Source organism: Fukomys damarensis, unplaced genomic scaffold, assembly GCF_012274545.1.
Source record: "Fukomys damarensis isolate Sample0158 unplaced genomic scaffold, DMR_v1.0_HiC HiC_scaffold_13, whole genome shotgun sequence".
Taxonomy (NCBI): domain Eukaryota; kingdom Metazoa; phylum Chordata; class Mammalia; order Rodentia; family Bathyergidae; genus Fukomys; species Fukomys damarensis.
Genome location: NW_022900925.1, coordinates 23,552,042 through 23,567,048, shown reverse-complemented (window position 1 = coordinate 23,567,048; position 15,007 = coordinate 23,552,042). Strand labels below are relative to the sequence as shown.

At 39.6% G+C, this 15,007-nt stretch overlaps 2 protein-coding genes and 1 long non-coding RNA gene across 8 annotated transcripts in view; 2 read left to right on the top strand and 1 right to left on the bottom strand.

The window, feature by feature from the left end:
* The window catches only part of CUNH17orf78 (chromosome unknown C17orf78 homolog), a gene marked incomplete at its 3' end in the record, with an annotated part of 12,803 nt that extends 9,897 nt beyond the window's left edge, over positions 1–2,906 (top strand). Inside the window, exons 4-7 of the mRNA XM_033762721.1 lie at positions 168–293; positions 1,763–1,880; positions 2,292–2,392; positions 2,869–2,906. Coding sequence (XP_033618612.1) covers positions 168–293; positions 1,763–1,880; positions 2,292–2,392; positions 2,869–2,906 — 383 coding nt within the window. The remainder of the gene's footprint in view (positions 1–167; positions 294–1,762; positions 1,881–2,291; positions 2,393–2,868) is intronic.
* Acaca (acetyl-CoA carboxylase alpha) overlaps positions 1–15,007 on the bottom strand; it is a 281,891-nt gene that overhangs the window by 261,937 nt on the left and 4,947 nt on the right. The window lies entirely within an intron of this gene.
* LOC104864058 lies at positions 2,910–8,228 on the top strand. Its single transcript, XR_780757.2, has 3 exons — positions 2,910–2,948; positions 4,482–4,620; positions 7,658–8,228. It is a non-coding gene; the product is annotated as an uncharacterized LOC104864058 (long non-coding RNA).

The following is a 15,007-nucleotide window of genomic DNA, read 5'->3' as shown; positions in this document are numbered from 1 at the left end:
ATATATCACATATATGTAATATATATCATATATATATCATATATCATATATATCATATGTGTGTGTGTGTGTATATATATATTAGAACTGGGCTTTTGTCATGTTAAAATCAAAGTAGGATAAAATTTTCTTCTAAAGTTGTCCTTACATTCTTTCTTATTTTATAGCTTTTTTGCCAGGGCTGTCCCACTGTAAGGTCTGCCCAGTGATGGGGAGTTCATCAGAGACCCTATCTATCACTACCATCTCTACAACTTCTAGGAATAACGAAGGAGCAAAAACTACAAGTACTGGTGATGTTTCTAGGCCTCTGACACAAGGTACAGAATAAGTATGGGTTAAAAAAACAAACAAACAAACAGAAAAAAACATTTTTATTCCCAACATTAGTCAGGTCTCCTAGGATTTTCCTAGAGGTTGAACTACAGTTTGCATTAGAAAATTAGGCTGGGCACAGGGGCTAACACCTGTAATCCCAGCACTTTGGGAGGCTGAGGCAGGCAGATCACAAGTTCTAGTCCTTCCTGGACAACTTAGTGAGACCTTATCTCAAACTAGAATAAAAAAAAAATAGATAGGGCCAGGCATTTAGCTCAGCGGTGCCACACTTACCTTGTGAGCACAAGGTCCTGAGTCTAATCCCCAGTACCAGGAAAAAATATATAGATAAATAATAAGGGCTAGCTAGTAAAGGCCCTGCATTCAATTCCTGTTACTGCAAAAGAGAGAATAATTTCATCTTGTTATGAAAAAAATTACCTTCTCTATAAAGTTCTGAGAAATGTTTGTATTTTGACACCATTAATGATCCTTTACACAAGTGAAATCATGGCTGGATTTGGGGACAGATTATGTCATATCTATGTGGTAGGTAGTTTCAGCTACTGCATGCCTAGATAACATTTAAATGCTAAGCACTTGTAACAGTGATGACACCAATCAAGTGCATATTTTCATCTTCACAGTTTTTGGAAACAACTTTCCCTAAATTGGCAAGGATTCAAATTCTGTAAAACATGAGTTTGAGCTGAGAGTGGTGGTGCATGTTTGTAATCCCAGCACTCAGGAGACAGAGGCAGGAGGATCTCTGTGCATTTGAGGCCATCCTAGGCTACACAGTGAATTCAGTGCCAACCTGTACTGCACAGCAAGACCTCATTTCAAAAAAAAACAAAACAAAGCAAAACAAAAAAACAAGTAAGTTTGAGTTTGGGTTATATCCTAATTCTTGCTAGGAAAAAACTAAAAATGAGACTAGTAATAACGAAGTGCTTTAGGAACCATTTGTCCCATTTGGTTTATGACTCGAGGCAAAGTCAACTCATCTTTGTTCCTCCTGCACCCCACTTAACCCCAAGAGACGCATGGGAAAGATGATTTATTTTAACCCCATGCAGTGTGTCAGAGCAAAAGGAAAGGGACTGTGAGAAAGCTGACAGGGAAGGGTAAGTTTAGAACTTGCACCCAAGCATTTTCTTCCCCAGAAAGCAGTGCAAGAATCAGCCCTTCATGACTATGGAAAATCCCAAATCCAGAGAAGTCACTCATTGGGAAGAAGCTACAAAAGAGGATAGAGAAGGGCCTATCATGTGCAACCATCAACCATCCTTGATTCTGGATCTGAAGCAGAGACTCAGTCTCTGCCCCTGAGTCAGGCTGAGCCCCTATTTGCCTGTGAGCCAGGAGAACTTCAAATCAAAGGGCCAGTCTCCTCCCTTGATCAAATTCTCTTTTCTCCTTCTTCCACCCTCTCTCCTTACAGACAAAGATAAGGATTTAGAGAAGAGGCAGAAATGGAGTATTGTGGTTAAATCTCTGATTGCTGCCACCCTGCTGCTCAGTGGAGTTGTCATTACAGTATTTTTGAGGTCGTATGTCCTGTAAGTTTGCTTATGTATGATTCTTGAACTCGATCTAGAAAGACTGTTCCAAAGGCAGTTTGGAAAGCACAGACTTTGGCGTTTGGGCAGACTGCTGCTCACATTCACTAGCTGAGTAGTTTTCCGAAAGTTGTTTGACCCTCTCTGCCTGTCTGTAAAGTGGGACCTATGATATTTGTGTCACATGTGGATGTAAAGGTTACTGACATCCTGTGTGAGAGTCACCTGGCACACAGGAGGTTTTGCTAAATGTGACTTCCTTTTCTCTGCTGTACTTGAGTATTCTGTAGGAGAGATAGTTCTAATGTTTTCTCTAGAAGTGACAGTTTCCTTTCAATGACATGAGGCTTGAAAAATAAACAGATATTTACCAGCCACTATGGTTAATACCGGTCATTTTTTTCCTTTCAGAGCCAATGGCAAAGAGCCAGAAGGTGGTGCCAATGCCAGCAGCTGTGGAGAAGTCAAACAAAAGGCGATGAGCAACCTGGGACAGCTGCCCCTCTGCCTGAGTAGGGAAGTGTTCTCTCTATGCTTCATGTCACTTGTTTTCTATGCTTCATGTCACTTGTCTGGAGGAAAAAGGGTTAACATAAAAGTGCTGGTAAACGGGGCATGTTGGTGCATGCCTATAATCCCAGCACTTGGGAGGCTGAGGCAGGAGGATCATTACAAGTTACTTAGTGAGTTCAAGGTCAGCATGAACTACTTAGCAAGACCCTGTCTCAGGAAAAAAAAACACCACAGAATGTCTATAATGGGGCCAAAAATCTACCTTTTTTTCTGAGGTGGGATCCTGCCTCAGCTTCCCAAGTAATTGGGTCTGTAGGTCCACACTAGTGTGTCTGGCTTATTTTTAAGATTTTTAACAAGCTCTCAAAGAAGTGGACTTACTGTAAAAATAATACTGAAAAGTTTAAGTTTGGGGACCCATAGACTCTGTCTCAAAGCCTTGTATCCAATTTTTTATTTTTGTTTTTTGAGACAGGGTCTTACTATGCAGCCCAGACTGGCTGTGAACTCATGGTGATCCTCTTGCTACATCCTCCCTGAGTGCTGGGATTACAGGTGCGTACCATCACACCTGACTTTCCAATTTTGTGTTTTTAAAAACTGTATTAAGAAGGGCTGGGGATTTAGCTCAGTGGTGCCACTGACTCACAAGCACAAGGACCCAAGTTTGACCCCTGGTACCAAAAAAAAAAAAATTGTATTAAGGAGGGTCCCTAAAATTGTAAAATCTTTACAATCCACATTGTATACTGTATGTTCTTCCTTGTCCCTAGGTAACTCTTTTCTTTTCTTTTCCTTTCTTCCTTCCTTCCCTTTCCTTCTTACTGGATATTGAGCCCAGGACCCTCACACTAAGCTGTATCCCCAGCTCTTTTATTTTTATTTTAAGATAGGGTCTCACTAAATTGCCACATTGCCCAGGCAGGGCTTGAACTTGCAATCCTTGCTGCCTAGAACGCTGGGAATACAGGTATGTGCCACCATGCTCAGTTTAGGTAATATACAGAGAGCAAAATCTAGGAACCATCACTCTTGAACACAGAATTTAAAGACTTGGCAAACCAACTTTCTTTCTTGTCTTTGGTTTTCCTGACAAGAATATTAATTAATAGTGCTTTATGCTGTCTGAAACAGATACACTATATTACTGGCTCAGCATGGATGGCTAAAATTCAGTTTTACACCAGAAGTGGACTTAGCCTTTGAAGACTGAGATTTCTGGGTACCTAACCTAAAACAACTACAACAGTTACCAAGACAGAGACAAGGTTTCCAATCTTTAAAAATTAACACCATGGGGCCAGGGATTTTTAGGTCAATGGTTCCACCACCTGCTTTGCAAGCACAAGGACCCAAGTTCGATCCCCAGTATCAAAAAAAAAAAAATCACTCAGGTGTGACCTATAATCCCAGCCTATTTGGAAGGCTAAGGTAGATGGACTGTACAAGTTTCAAGTTCAAGACCACCCTGGGCAACATAAGAAGACATTGTTTCAAAACAAACAAACAGATATCTACTTTTCTAGAATAAAACATTTAGAATGGATCTCAAAGATTAGATCATACAGGGGATCCCCAATACAATAAAAATATTACCTAGTCTAGGATAGCACACATACTGCTACTCTTTAATTCTTTATCAAGTGCACATAACAAGTATGATGCTCTCTCTACCCAGGTTTTCATACCACTACTAATAACAATATCAGAAATATTTGCTCACTTCCAAAAATCTCTGGCTTTTTCAAAATATAATGAGATTTTGGGGGCTTGATTAAAAAATGAGGTAGAATCAATCTAATCCTGCCATACATACTGTACTCAGGGCCTTTTCTATTCAAAGCAAATAGGAAAACAAGGGATCAGTGGGCACTTTGCTGGTGAGTTATAGGTTCCATCTCATTGTAGATTTTTATTCTTGTATGTACCTTGATTGTATTTTCTCAATGTTAAGTATTGGATAACAAAGAGGTAAAATGAAGTAATACTTGAGTGATGCTGGGTTTTGTTTAGCAACTCCTTTGTTGTTATATGAAGAAATGTTAATTTTCATCCTTGGTGTCATTCATATTTCCTTTCACTCTGCAGGTTGGACAAGATGCTCCTAATTCATCAAACTCAAAACCACAGAGTCCACTATAATCCACCAGACATAATTCTGAAAAGTTTTGCTCTGCCTCAGCCATCGAACAAATACACTGCCTTCTCCTTAATATTAATTAATATGGTAAGATTCTCTTTTTGTATGTGGTACTGGGGATTAAACCCAGAGCCTCTGCACTGAGTTACATTCTTAGCCCTTTTTAATTTTAAGACCAAGTCTTGCTAAATCTCCCATGCCAGACTTGAACTTGTGATTCCCCTACCTCAACCTCCCAGAGGGCAAGGATTACAAGCATGCGACAACATGCTCAGTTAAACTTTTTTTTTTCCAGTGGTAGTGCTGGGGATTGAACCCAGTGCCTTGTGCATGCTACACAAGTGCTCTACCGCTGTGACAGAGCCTGGTGAAGAGTCCTGCCAATGTTAACACTGGTGTCTTCATCCAGGCACTAAAATCAGTAATGCCAGAGCAATAAAGGAAGAGCCTGGGCTGGGAAGTTACCTTCATACCACTGCAACTGACACTGCCACAAGCCTCTGTGATTAACTTTGTATATCCATGAAAATGGTTGTCTTTCCATTTCATCAAATGAAAACAAAAAGCCTTCCTCCAAACATTATGAACAGACCTTACTGCACTGACAGCAGGCCTAAACACAGCCTCTGAAAAGTGGACAAGGCAGCTGGTACTGTAACACATCCCAACTTCTCTGCTACCCTCACAGGCGACTTCATGCTCATAGCTGCCTTCACTTTATGGCTGTCACCTAGTTTATGTGGGGCACCTGCTCCCCCAGGCTAACGTTTGTAGGGTTTTAGTATTTAGCCTCTGCCATCCCATACATAGCCACTGACAGACTGGGGATAAGAACCCAACCCTAAGCATTCTAAAGTCCTCCCCAGAACTCATCACTAAGGGGTCAGGGCTGCAGACAACACTCTAGTGAAGTCTCCTGAGAATCCAGAGTTCTTATGGCGGGTCTAATATCATGCCCTATTTTAACTGTGAGCTGCGTAGTTTGGAGCTCCAGGATTCCAGAGTGAAATGATTATGATGATGACTCTTGTCATAAGGCACATGAAGAGTCTAATCTGCCTAACTAAGAGTCTGCTGAGAAGGTGGAAACAGCTGATCTTGAAGCAGTGCTTTGGTGAAAAGGAAAAAGGCAGGATGTCACCTTGATGCTTTTCCAAACATTCTTAAACCACTTTATTTTGGTGAAATAAGCCTAAGTAATTCTATTTTCTTGTAGAAACCATGCACAAATTGTGCCCTTCTTTCAAGTACCATCTAAAACAGTGATTCTCAAAACTCTGCTAGCAGGAAATCAAACTGAGCCTGGAAGAGAAAGAATAGACACAAAGCATAAATGATGATGACAGATTTCAAGGAAGCACTAAAGAATCTCTAAGGCAGGCATGGTGGCGCATGCCAATAATCCCAGCACTTGGGAGAAGGAGGCAGGAGGATCACCACAAGTTCGAGGCCAGCCTGAGCTACAGAGTTAGACCTTGTCTCAAAAAACAAACAAACAAAAAACACCTCTGAAGTTCCACAGTGCACACTCTGAACACATATCTGAGAGAGAGGACAGAACACTGGGTAGCCTCAAGTGAGTACTGTGTATTATATTTGCACCCTTACAATGACACAACATTACCTCAAGTTTATTCTGCCATTTGTTATTCTGTTTTACCATAAAATGGAGGTGGAAAGATGCCTACTCTTTCCCAGGACCACAGAGAAGATGCTTAAAAGCGTTAGATTCTTAGAGGATCTATATTCAACCCACCTTTCCCCCCATTATCCACCACAAATTGTCCCTTAATTTGAAACATGGTACTTCCCAGAAGACAAAAGCTGTGGCAAAGTCTGTGTTCATCAGTTCTGCAAAAGTATAATTTGGGTAACATCTGTACTGATGTTTTTTATAGAAACTCACTCACTTTGGGGATAACTGTTTCCCCTGGAAAAGGTTTTCTAACTCTGGAATCAGTTAACAACTTTGAATCCTCTATTTCCTCATCAGTGGAGGTTTGTGAAAACTAAGAGATGGCAAAGGAAAAGGGAGAACTCCTATGTGGTCTTTGGGATGTGGACTTTAATCTGCAGACTGCTTCAGTGCCACAATTTTTGATGTTGCTATTATAGATGCAACTCGATTAAACACTGTTTCTACGCTACAGTTCTTAAACACAGTTACTACAGTTATTCCTCTACAAAGTACTAGGTTTCTATTGCAAATTCTTCCTCATTGCATTATGATATTTTATTTTTCTGATAATTAAAACATTTTCCTTATAAATTTTTAAAATGAAAAGTATGAAGGAATGGAAAAATTAATCTTTATCTAATCCCTCCCCCCAGGGATAACCACTTTTCACTGTTAACACATATATGCCTTTCTACAGACATTATAAATATATATACGTATGATAAAAAGATATATAGCTTGCATAACTTTAAATTTGTGTGTGTTTGTGTGTGTGTGTGTGTGTGTGTGTGTGTGTGTAAATTAAACCCAGGGGCTTTTCACTGAGCTGCACCCCCAGTTCTATTTAAAATTTTCTGCTTTACATCATGGTCTTGCTAAGTTGCCCAGGCTGGGCTCAAACTTGCAATCTTCCTGCCTCAGTTTTCCAGAGAGATGAGATTTTTGGCTTGTGCCAACACTCCTGGCTCTTCATACTATTTGTAATCTAACCACCACCACCCCTTTTTTTGGTACTGGGATTGAACTTGGGTCCTTGAGCTTGCGAGACAGGTGGCAGAACCACGGATCTAAATCCCTGGCCCCAATCTATTTTAGATAATATATTACTAGCATATTTCCAATTGGCACATTTTAAAAGTTGTATTTATTTATTTTCAAGTTTTAGAAGGAAAGTGGTACCTTCTTCTACTTTTTTGAAGGATATGTATCACCTCAATAGTTTTATTTTTGCAATACTGGAAATTGTACTTAGGCCCTTTGCATTGACCTACATCCTCAGCCCTATTTATTTATTCTGGAGGCAGGACTTTGTTAAATTCGTAAGTTGCCCAGGTTGGGCTAAAATTTGTGTAATCTTCCTGCCTCAGCTTCCTAGAGTGCTGGGACTACAGGCATGCACCACAAATATATGCCTGGCTCATCCTAATACTTTGTTTTTTTTTACAGGCTCTTGCTCTGTTATTCAGACTTGTCTTGAACTTTCTATTAGCCCAGGCTGGCTGTGAACTCATGGCAATCCTCCTGCCTCAGCCTCCCGAGTGCTGGACTTACAGGCATGCACCACTATGCTTGGCTTGTGTGTGTGTTAACATTACTTTGTTAAATATAAACACTATATACAACATCTTTATAACTGTTTTGCAGTTTTTCTTTTCTTTAAATATAGCTGTGATCTCAAAAATCAAAGCAATCTAGGATTGTGGATTTCTGAAAGGCCTAAGCAAGCCATTAACATCCTTCCTTTTCTATACTCCTAGGGTTTAGGGGTGGCATGAACCCTAATCATTCTCCCCTACATAAACTTTCCTATTTTGGACTCTCTTAAACATTGCCCAGCAGATTCTGATAGAGCAATTTTCTCATGTTTATGCTCAACCATTTTCCAAGGAAGAGATGTTATATATACTTGTGACTAGGGGCCAGAAATTATTTAACTCTGAACATGTTGAGCATTCTATGGTCTCCTCCATGTCTCCCTCTCCCAGGAGGATATTCCATTTGCTGAGTCCACACAATGGCTCCCATGATGCTCTGAGTTGCTATTTATCTTTTTAAATGTATACTTCCTGGTTCTTCCCCTTGAAGACTTAAGTGCCTGTATTAATATATAGACCTCTGTATTTCTTTGTGTCAACAAAGCACCATGCTTATAGTAAACACTAAAATTATGTGTTGGCCAGACATGGTGGCACATGTCTGTAATCCCAGCACTTGGGAGGCTGAGGCAGGAGGACTGCTATGTGTTTGAAGGCCAGCCTGGGGCTACACAGTGAGTTCAAGGCCAGCCTGAATTACATAATGAGACTATCTAAAAAAAAATATTGAATTATGTGTTGATAATATCATACCACCAAATAAGTAGCTAAGGGTAGCACAACTGATTTTTCTAGAAGAGAATGAGGTAATCTTTATCTTCATATGAAAACTGCTACTGCTTACTAAGGAGATGCAAGTCAAAGAGGTGCGGCTTTCAGTGCGGCTAACACCTGAATTCATCTCTCTAGATTTACAGTATATTCTTTTCTCTCAGATTTTTTTTTAATCTCTTCTCCCTCATATTCCAGCACTTTTCTGTTTTCCTTTTTCTTTCCCTCACTCAATGACCTGACTTGCCAATCATCCAATGTCAAAAATCTGCCTAATTTTGAATTTCTAGGGAACTCGGTTCCATGTCTACACTGAAATTTCAAATACAAAAACTCTTTTCCTCTACTTAACCCTCCTTCATTAGGTGCACTTTAGCTATGGGTGCACCTTGAGCTGTAATTTATATGCAGTATTTTCATAGGACTCTTGTGAGTTTATGCCACCCAGTGCCTGGAGTTGCTAACTGCACCCTCTTAAAAAAGCCAGTGTGTACATAAGTACATATTAACATAGAAAAGGCAACAAATGTGTAATTGGTATTACAGGCCCAATGGGAGAAAATAATTCATAACAGCCAAATTTTTTCCTATTTTGTCTCATGTAGTAAAACAATATAGGATGGAGAATGGTAAATTTAGACAGTTGGTGTCATGGTTTCCACAGAATAAGATGATGCCCAAAGCCCAGTGCAGTGGCCCACTCCTGTAATCCCAGCTATTCATGAGGCTGGGGCAGGAGGATTACAAGTCTGAGATTAGCCAAGGCAATTTAGTGAAACCCTGTCTCAAAATAAAAAGGGCTGGGGATTTTCAGTGGTAGAGCACTTGCCTAGCATGTGTGAGGCCCTGGGTTCAACCCCCACAGGGAAAGGAGGGTGTAGAGAAAATACTCAGAAGACTCTCCAAATATGTATCCAGGTCGCTGCTGCTCCCTGACATAACGGAAAAGAATAACCAGTGTGGGCTATAGGATAAAATCCTTATTGCTTGCTAGAAGAATCAAAAATTTTATGAAAGAGACACTGATATTAGAGTCTCTTAAACTGTACTTATTATAATATCAGATAGTTTATTTCTTCTACAATCAATATGCTTGGATATGTGTATATCTAGGACATAAGCCAATGAGTAGAGGACTTTGCTATTCCACTTTGCTAGATTGCAAAATGGCTCTCCAAAATGATTGTACCAAATACAGCCCTGCCAGCAGTAAAGAGTGCCCATTATTGTACATTCTCCCTTGGGAATCTTAGACTTTTAAATTTTTTTCAGGACGGCTTCAAACTTGCAATTCTCCCACCTCCTGAGTAGCTGGGATGTGTACCATGACACCAGACAGGCAGAGGTAGTTTTAAAGCTCAGGTTTAGAACTATGTCCCAATTCAAAAAGTTTCACTCTCTCCCTCCCCATAACTTTTGAAGTAAAATGAAAAAGCCCCCTTTGTTTTTTGTTTGTTTGTTTGTTTTTTGAGACAAGGTCTTACCCTCTATGTAGCCCAGGCTGGCCTTGAGCTCACAGTAATGATCTGACTTCTCTCTGTGCTACTCCACCTATAGTGACTCCTCTTTCTTGCCTTCTGTATTTCAGTCACAAAGCCCAAACTGGGTCCAAGTGTGGTGGTACATGCCTGGAATCCCAGCACTCTGGGAGAAATGAGCCAGAAAGATTGAAAAGCTTGAGCCCAGCATGAGCATTTTGGCAACTTAGCAAGGCTTTGTCTAAAAAAATAAAATAAGAGGGAGGAAAAAAACTACACAAAAATCAAAGGCCAAAGTGTCTGTTCTATTTCATGCTGCTGGATCTTTCCTAATTTGTTATTTCTGGGCTGAGGATTTAGCACAGTGACACTGCACCTGCCTCGCAAGCACAAGGTCATGAGTTTGATTCCCAGTAGCAAAAAAAAAAAAAAAATTTTTTTGTTATTTCTGCTTGGAATTTCCTTCCCACTCTTCTCTAACACTTAGCTCTTTACTTCTCAGAGACTTAACCCTTAATTTTACCTAGAACTGACCAGTCCCTTCTTGGAAGCCTCAATGTCTCTAGTACATCTCTACAATGTCTCTAGCACATATCATTTTGTATGTAACTATTTATATCATACAGTATCTGTTTTGAGACAGGGTCTCACTACATAGCCTAGGGTTGCCTTGAACACACATTCCTCCTGCTTCAGCCTCCTGAGGGCTGGGATTACAGATATATACCACCATGCCCAGCTGAAGGAAGACTATTTTTTTAAACTTTTATTTTCTAGCACCTAGCAAAGTCTTTGCCTTTAATAAGGCACAACAAGTATTTAAAAAATAAAGGAATGAACACATAAGAATGCTTTCATTTTATAGTATTGGGGATTGAACCCAGGGACTCACACATGCCAGGCAAGTGCTCTACCACTGAGCCACATCTCCAGCCCATAAGAATGCTCTAGAAGTTTCAATTTAAAAGGTATTTATGTAGGTTGATTTGCAGAAGGTCTTCCAGGCTGTTTCATAGGCTTAGAAACCCAAAATGTTCACACACTGAGAAATCACTTTTTTTTTTTTTTTTTTTTTTTGGTACCAGGGATTGAATTTGGGACCTTGCACTTGCAAGGTAGGCAGCAGAACCTCTGGGCTAAATCTCCAGCCCTAAATGACTATTACTTAGAAGCAGATTCACACTAACGAAGTTCATATGTAAATTAATTCATTTCATATATGAGAAATTCAATTGCCATATGAACAGAATCTATTAGTTTACAGTGACAAATATAAGTATCATATGTACAAAACATTAGCTTTTGCATAACTAGAATATCCTGAACCTGAAGGTAACATGGGAAGCTATATTATTCATGCATCATTGTTTAACCCATACACTACTAGTGGAGGAAAAACAAGTCTTATTCTTTTTCTCTTTTAGTATAGGGGACTGAACCCAACTTCTTTGCACTGAGCTACATTCCCAACCCCCTTTTAAATTTTGAGACAGGGTCCTACTATATTGCCCAAGCTGAGCTTGAATTTGGAATCCTCCCTCAGCCTCCCACAGCATTGAGATTACAGACCTGCGCCACTGTTCCCAGAAAAAAAATTTTTTTTCTTTTTTTTTCTTTTTTTTTTTTGAGACTAGATCTCACTATGTAGTTCAAGCTAGCCTTGAACTCACTATGTAGACCAGGCTGGCCTTGAATTCTCAGTGATCCTCTTGCCTCAGCCTCCCCAGTCCTGGGATTACAGTGTAGTGTGTCTCACCACACTATAAGACCACTTAAAAGTCTTTTTTTTTTTAATTTTTGGTATCGGGATCAAACTCAGGACCTTGTGCTTGCCAGGCAGGTGGTGGCACCACTGAGTTAAATCCCCAGCCCCAAAAGTCTTATTCTTGAGGAGCAAAATATCTTATTCTTTTAATGTACAAAGTATATACATATATAGACATAAACAGATCATCTGTGGTATTAAAATTCTGTAAGGGAGACAGGTGCCTACAAAGGTTTTTCAGGGGTGACAATAATGATAAAAAGTTTCAGCCTGGCACAGTGGCAGGCACAGATAATTCCAGCTACTCACTCAGGAGGCTGAGGCTGGAGTATCCCTTGAGCCCAGGAGTTTGAGACCAGACTGGACAACATACTGAGACTCCATCTCAAAAAGAAGTTGTGTGCTAGGCATGGTGATGAAGTAGTATAGAAGAAATGGTGCCAGGCATGGTGGCGCATGCCTGTAATCCCAGCACTAGGGAGGCTGAGGCAGGAGGATCACTATGAGTTCCCTGGGCTACATAGTGAGTTCCAGGTCAGTCTCAACTACATAGTGAGACGCTGTCTCAAAAAACAAAAAACAAACAAACAAACAAAAGAAATGGAAGAGAAGTAGAAAGGAGAAAAGGAAATCATAACTAATTAATTACACTTTAAAGAAGACTGCACCTTTTGGGACCCAGTTGAAGTTACCCAAAGAGAACCATAGAGTGTTTGTGTCCTTGGTTATTTTTAGGTTCCTTTCCTTCTAGACCTATTACACTCAAAATTCCTTGGTATACTTAAAAGTCCATAATTGGCTTTACTGAAAAAGTAAAGAGCAGAAATCTGTTCCTAAGATAAAAGGACAGGCTGAAAGAATTCAAAGAATGTTTAAATTATTCATTGTAACAAACAAACAAAAAAAACACAAAACAAGAAATTGGGCTCATCGATGTAATATACGGGCCAGTACCCTTCTAGGGGTGGGCCACCTTTCCCTGAGGTTTCCACCCTCTCAAGAGAAGCATAAATGTTTCAAGTCCCAGTAAGTAAGGCACCACCCCACAGGGCCCACACTCTACTTGAGTATTTACTAAAATTTATGCCTAATAAACCCTTCTGCAGCCTCTTACTGACGTCGTCCTGAGAATACTCCCCCAGTGAACCCGGAAGCCCATTCTGTATTTAGAGTGAGTTAGGTTCCTTATCTCAGCTTCAGGAATCTCTGTGGACACTGTCTGGTGACAGCGATATATGCCTATAATCCCAGGACTCAGGAAGCTAAGGAAGGAGAATTATGAGTTTGATACCAGCCTAGGCCACACAGCAGCTTCAAGGTCAGTCTGGACTACTTAGGGAGAACCTGTCTTAAAACAACCATAAAAATAAAAACAGACTTGCAAAACAGTAGTTTTGCCTGTTTGGTGGTGTATACCTGTAATCCCAGCACTTGGGAGGCTGAGGGAGGAGGATGCCCGTGAGTCCAAGGCCAGTGTGGGCTACATAGTGAGTTCAAGACTGACCTGACTGCATAGTGAGACTCTGTCTTAAGAAACAAAACAAAACAGTTTAATTCTTATTGTGATTCTTTTTGGGAATCAGAATAAGGGGGGGGGTTCTAAAATTCCAATATTTAATGGCATCAAGCTGACACAGTATATCTACAAAATAAGCTGTAATGGGGCAGCAGTATTTGACATTCACTAGCTAAGGCTGTATTTGTTGAAAGGACACTAAGGAAGTCAGCTGCAACTCTTCCATTACTGACAAACCATTCTCCCTTTGCATATGCTATACATTTCTGCATTTCCCAGTCATTTTACCTCGGAAAGTAAACTGACCTATCTCTGCTGGGATCTACTGCTTGCCTACTGAGGTTGCATATAGTAGATGAGGGTTAGCATAGAAGCCTGACCTGCTATGTTACTTGCTTACATTCTCTCAGTGTCTGCATCAGTAAGATGGAATACCACCTTCTTTAAAGGGTTTCTTAGGGAGAAAACAGGAGAATATATACACAAACAGCCTTCAACAGTAACTATTTTTAGTACCCAATTGGGAGAGGGGCCCAGCTGTACCATTTTGAAGAGTATGTTTGTGCGACTGTATGATTAAATAGTAAAGGGTTTCAGAGAAAACTGTTGTTCTTGACATGATTATAGATTCTAAAAATTAATAAAATGAGCAAACACTGAAAAATGTGTTTGGCTGTGTGAAAAATAACCAATTATAGTCATTTATGTAACTAGCTTAACATTAAAGGCCTAATTAGCATGCAGCACCATAACAATTACACATATCATTAAATAAGCATCAGATTAACCTTGCAAGTTTTATTTCATTAAAATAGTAAAATACTCTACTCAAAGAACAGTCTTATATAATTGTTCATAATACATGTCTGTTCACTATTTACATTAATTAAATGAGTCATAGCTTCTAAATATTTCTCATTTTGAGCATAGGCTGGATTATCTATACAATAATAGATTGCAAGTACAAATTTGTCCTGTGACTTGTGAGACAATGTGCACTTTAATTAGTTTTCTGTAGGTGAGAAAGAAGCTACAGAAGGAGACACCAGAAGAAAGTCTAGGAGACAGGAGTTCCTTATTCAGGTATTAAAAATATTCTAATGTAGAGCACTAGTTAGCCTAGCTAGAACAACTTCTAAATAAGACCCAGGATATATACATGTAGCATGAATTACAAACATGTACTAATAAAATAAAATGGAAAAAAAAGATCCAGGGTCATCCTGTAGAGCACTTCAAGAACTAAAATTATGGGCTGGGGATTTAGCTCAGTGGTTTCATTACCTGTCTCGCAAGCACAAGTCCCCGAGTTCAATCCTCAGCACCAAAAAATTAAAAAATAAAAAAGAACTAAAATTATACTAGGCCTGGTAATGTATGCCTGAAATCTCAGCACTCTGGGAGGGTGAGGCAGAAGGATCTCAAATCTAAACCCAGTTTGGACAGTATGATTTAGCAAGATCCTAACTCAAAAAATAAAAAGGGATGGAGATGTAGCTCTGTGCAAAGGCCCTGGGTTCATTCCTAGTACTGTACAACAAGGAAAAAAAAAGAATTTAAATTATAATTATTATTTACTTATTTTAGATATTTTATAAATTTAAATATTCTTATTATTTTATGTAATTTTTAATTATTTGACTTCCAACATGAACTAGATTCTATACATGT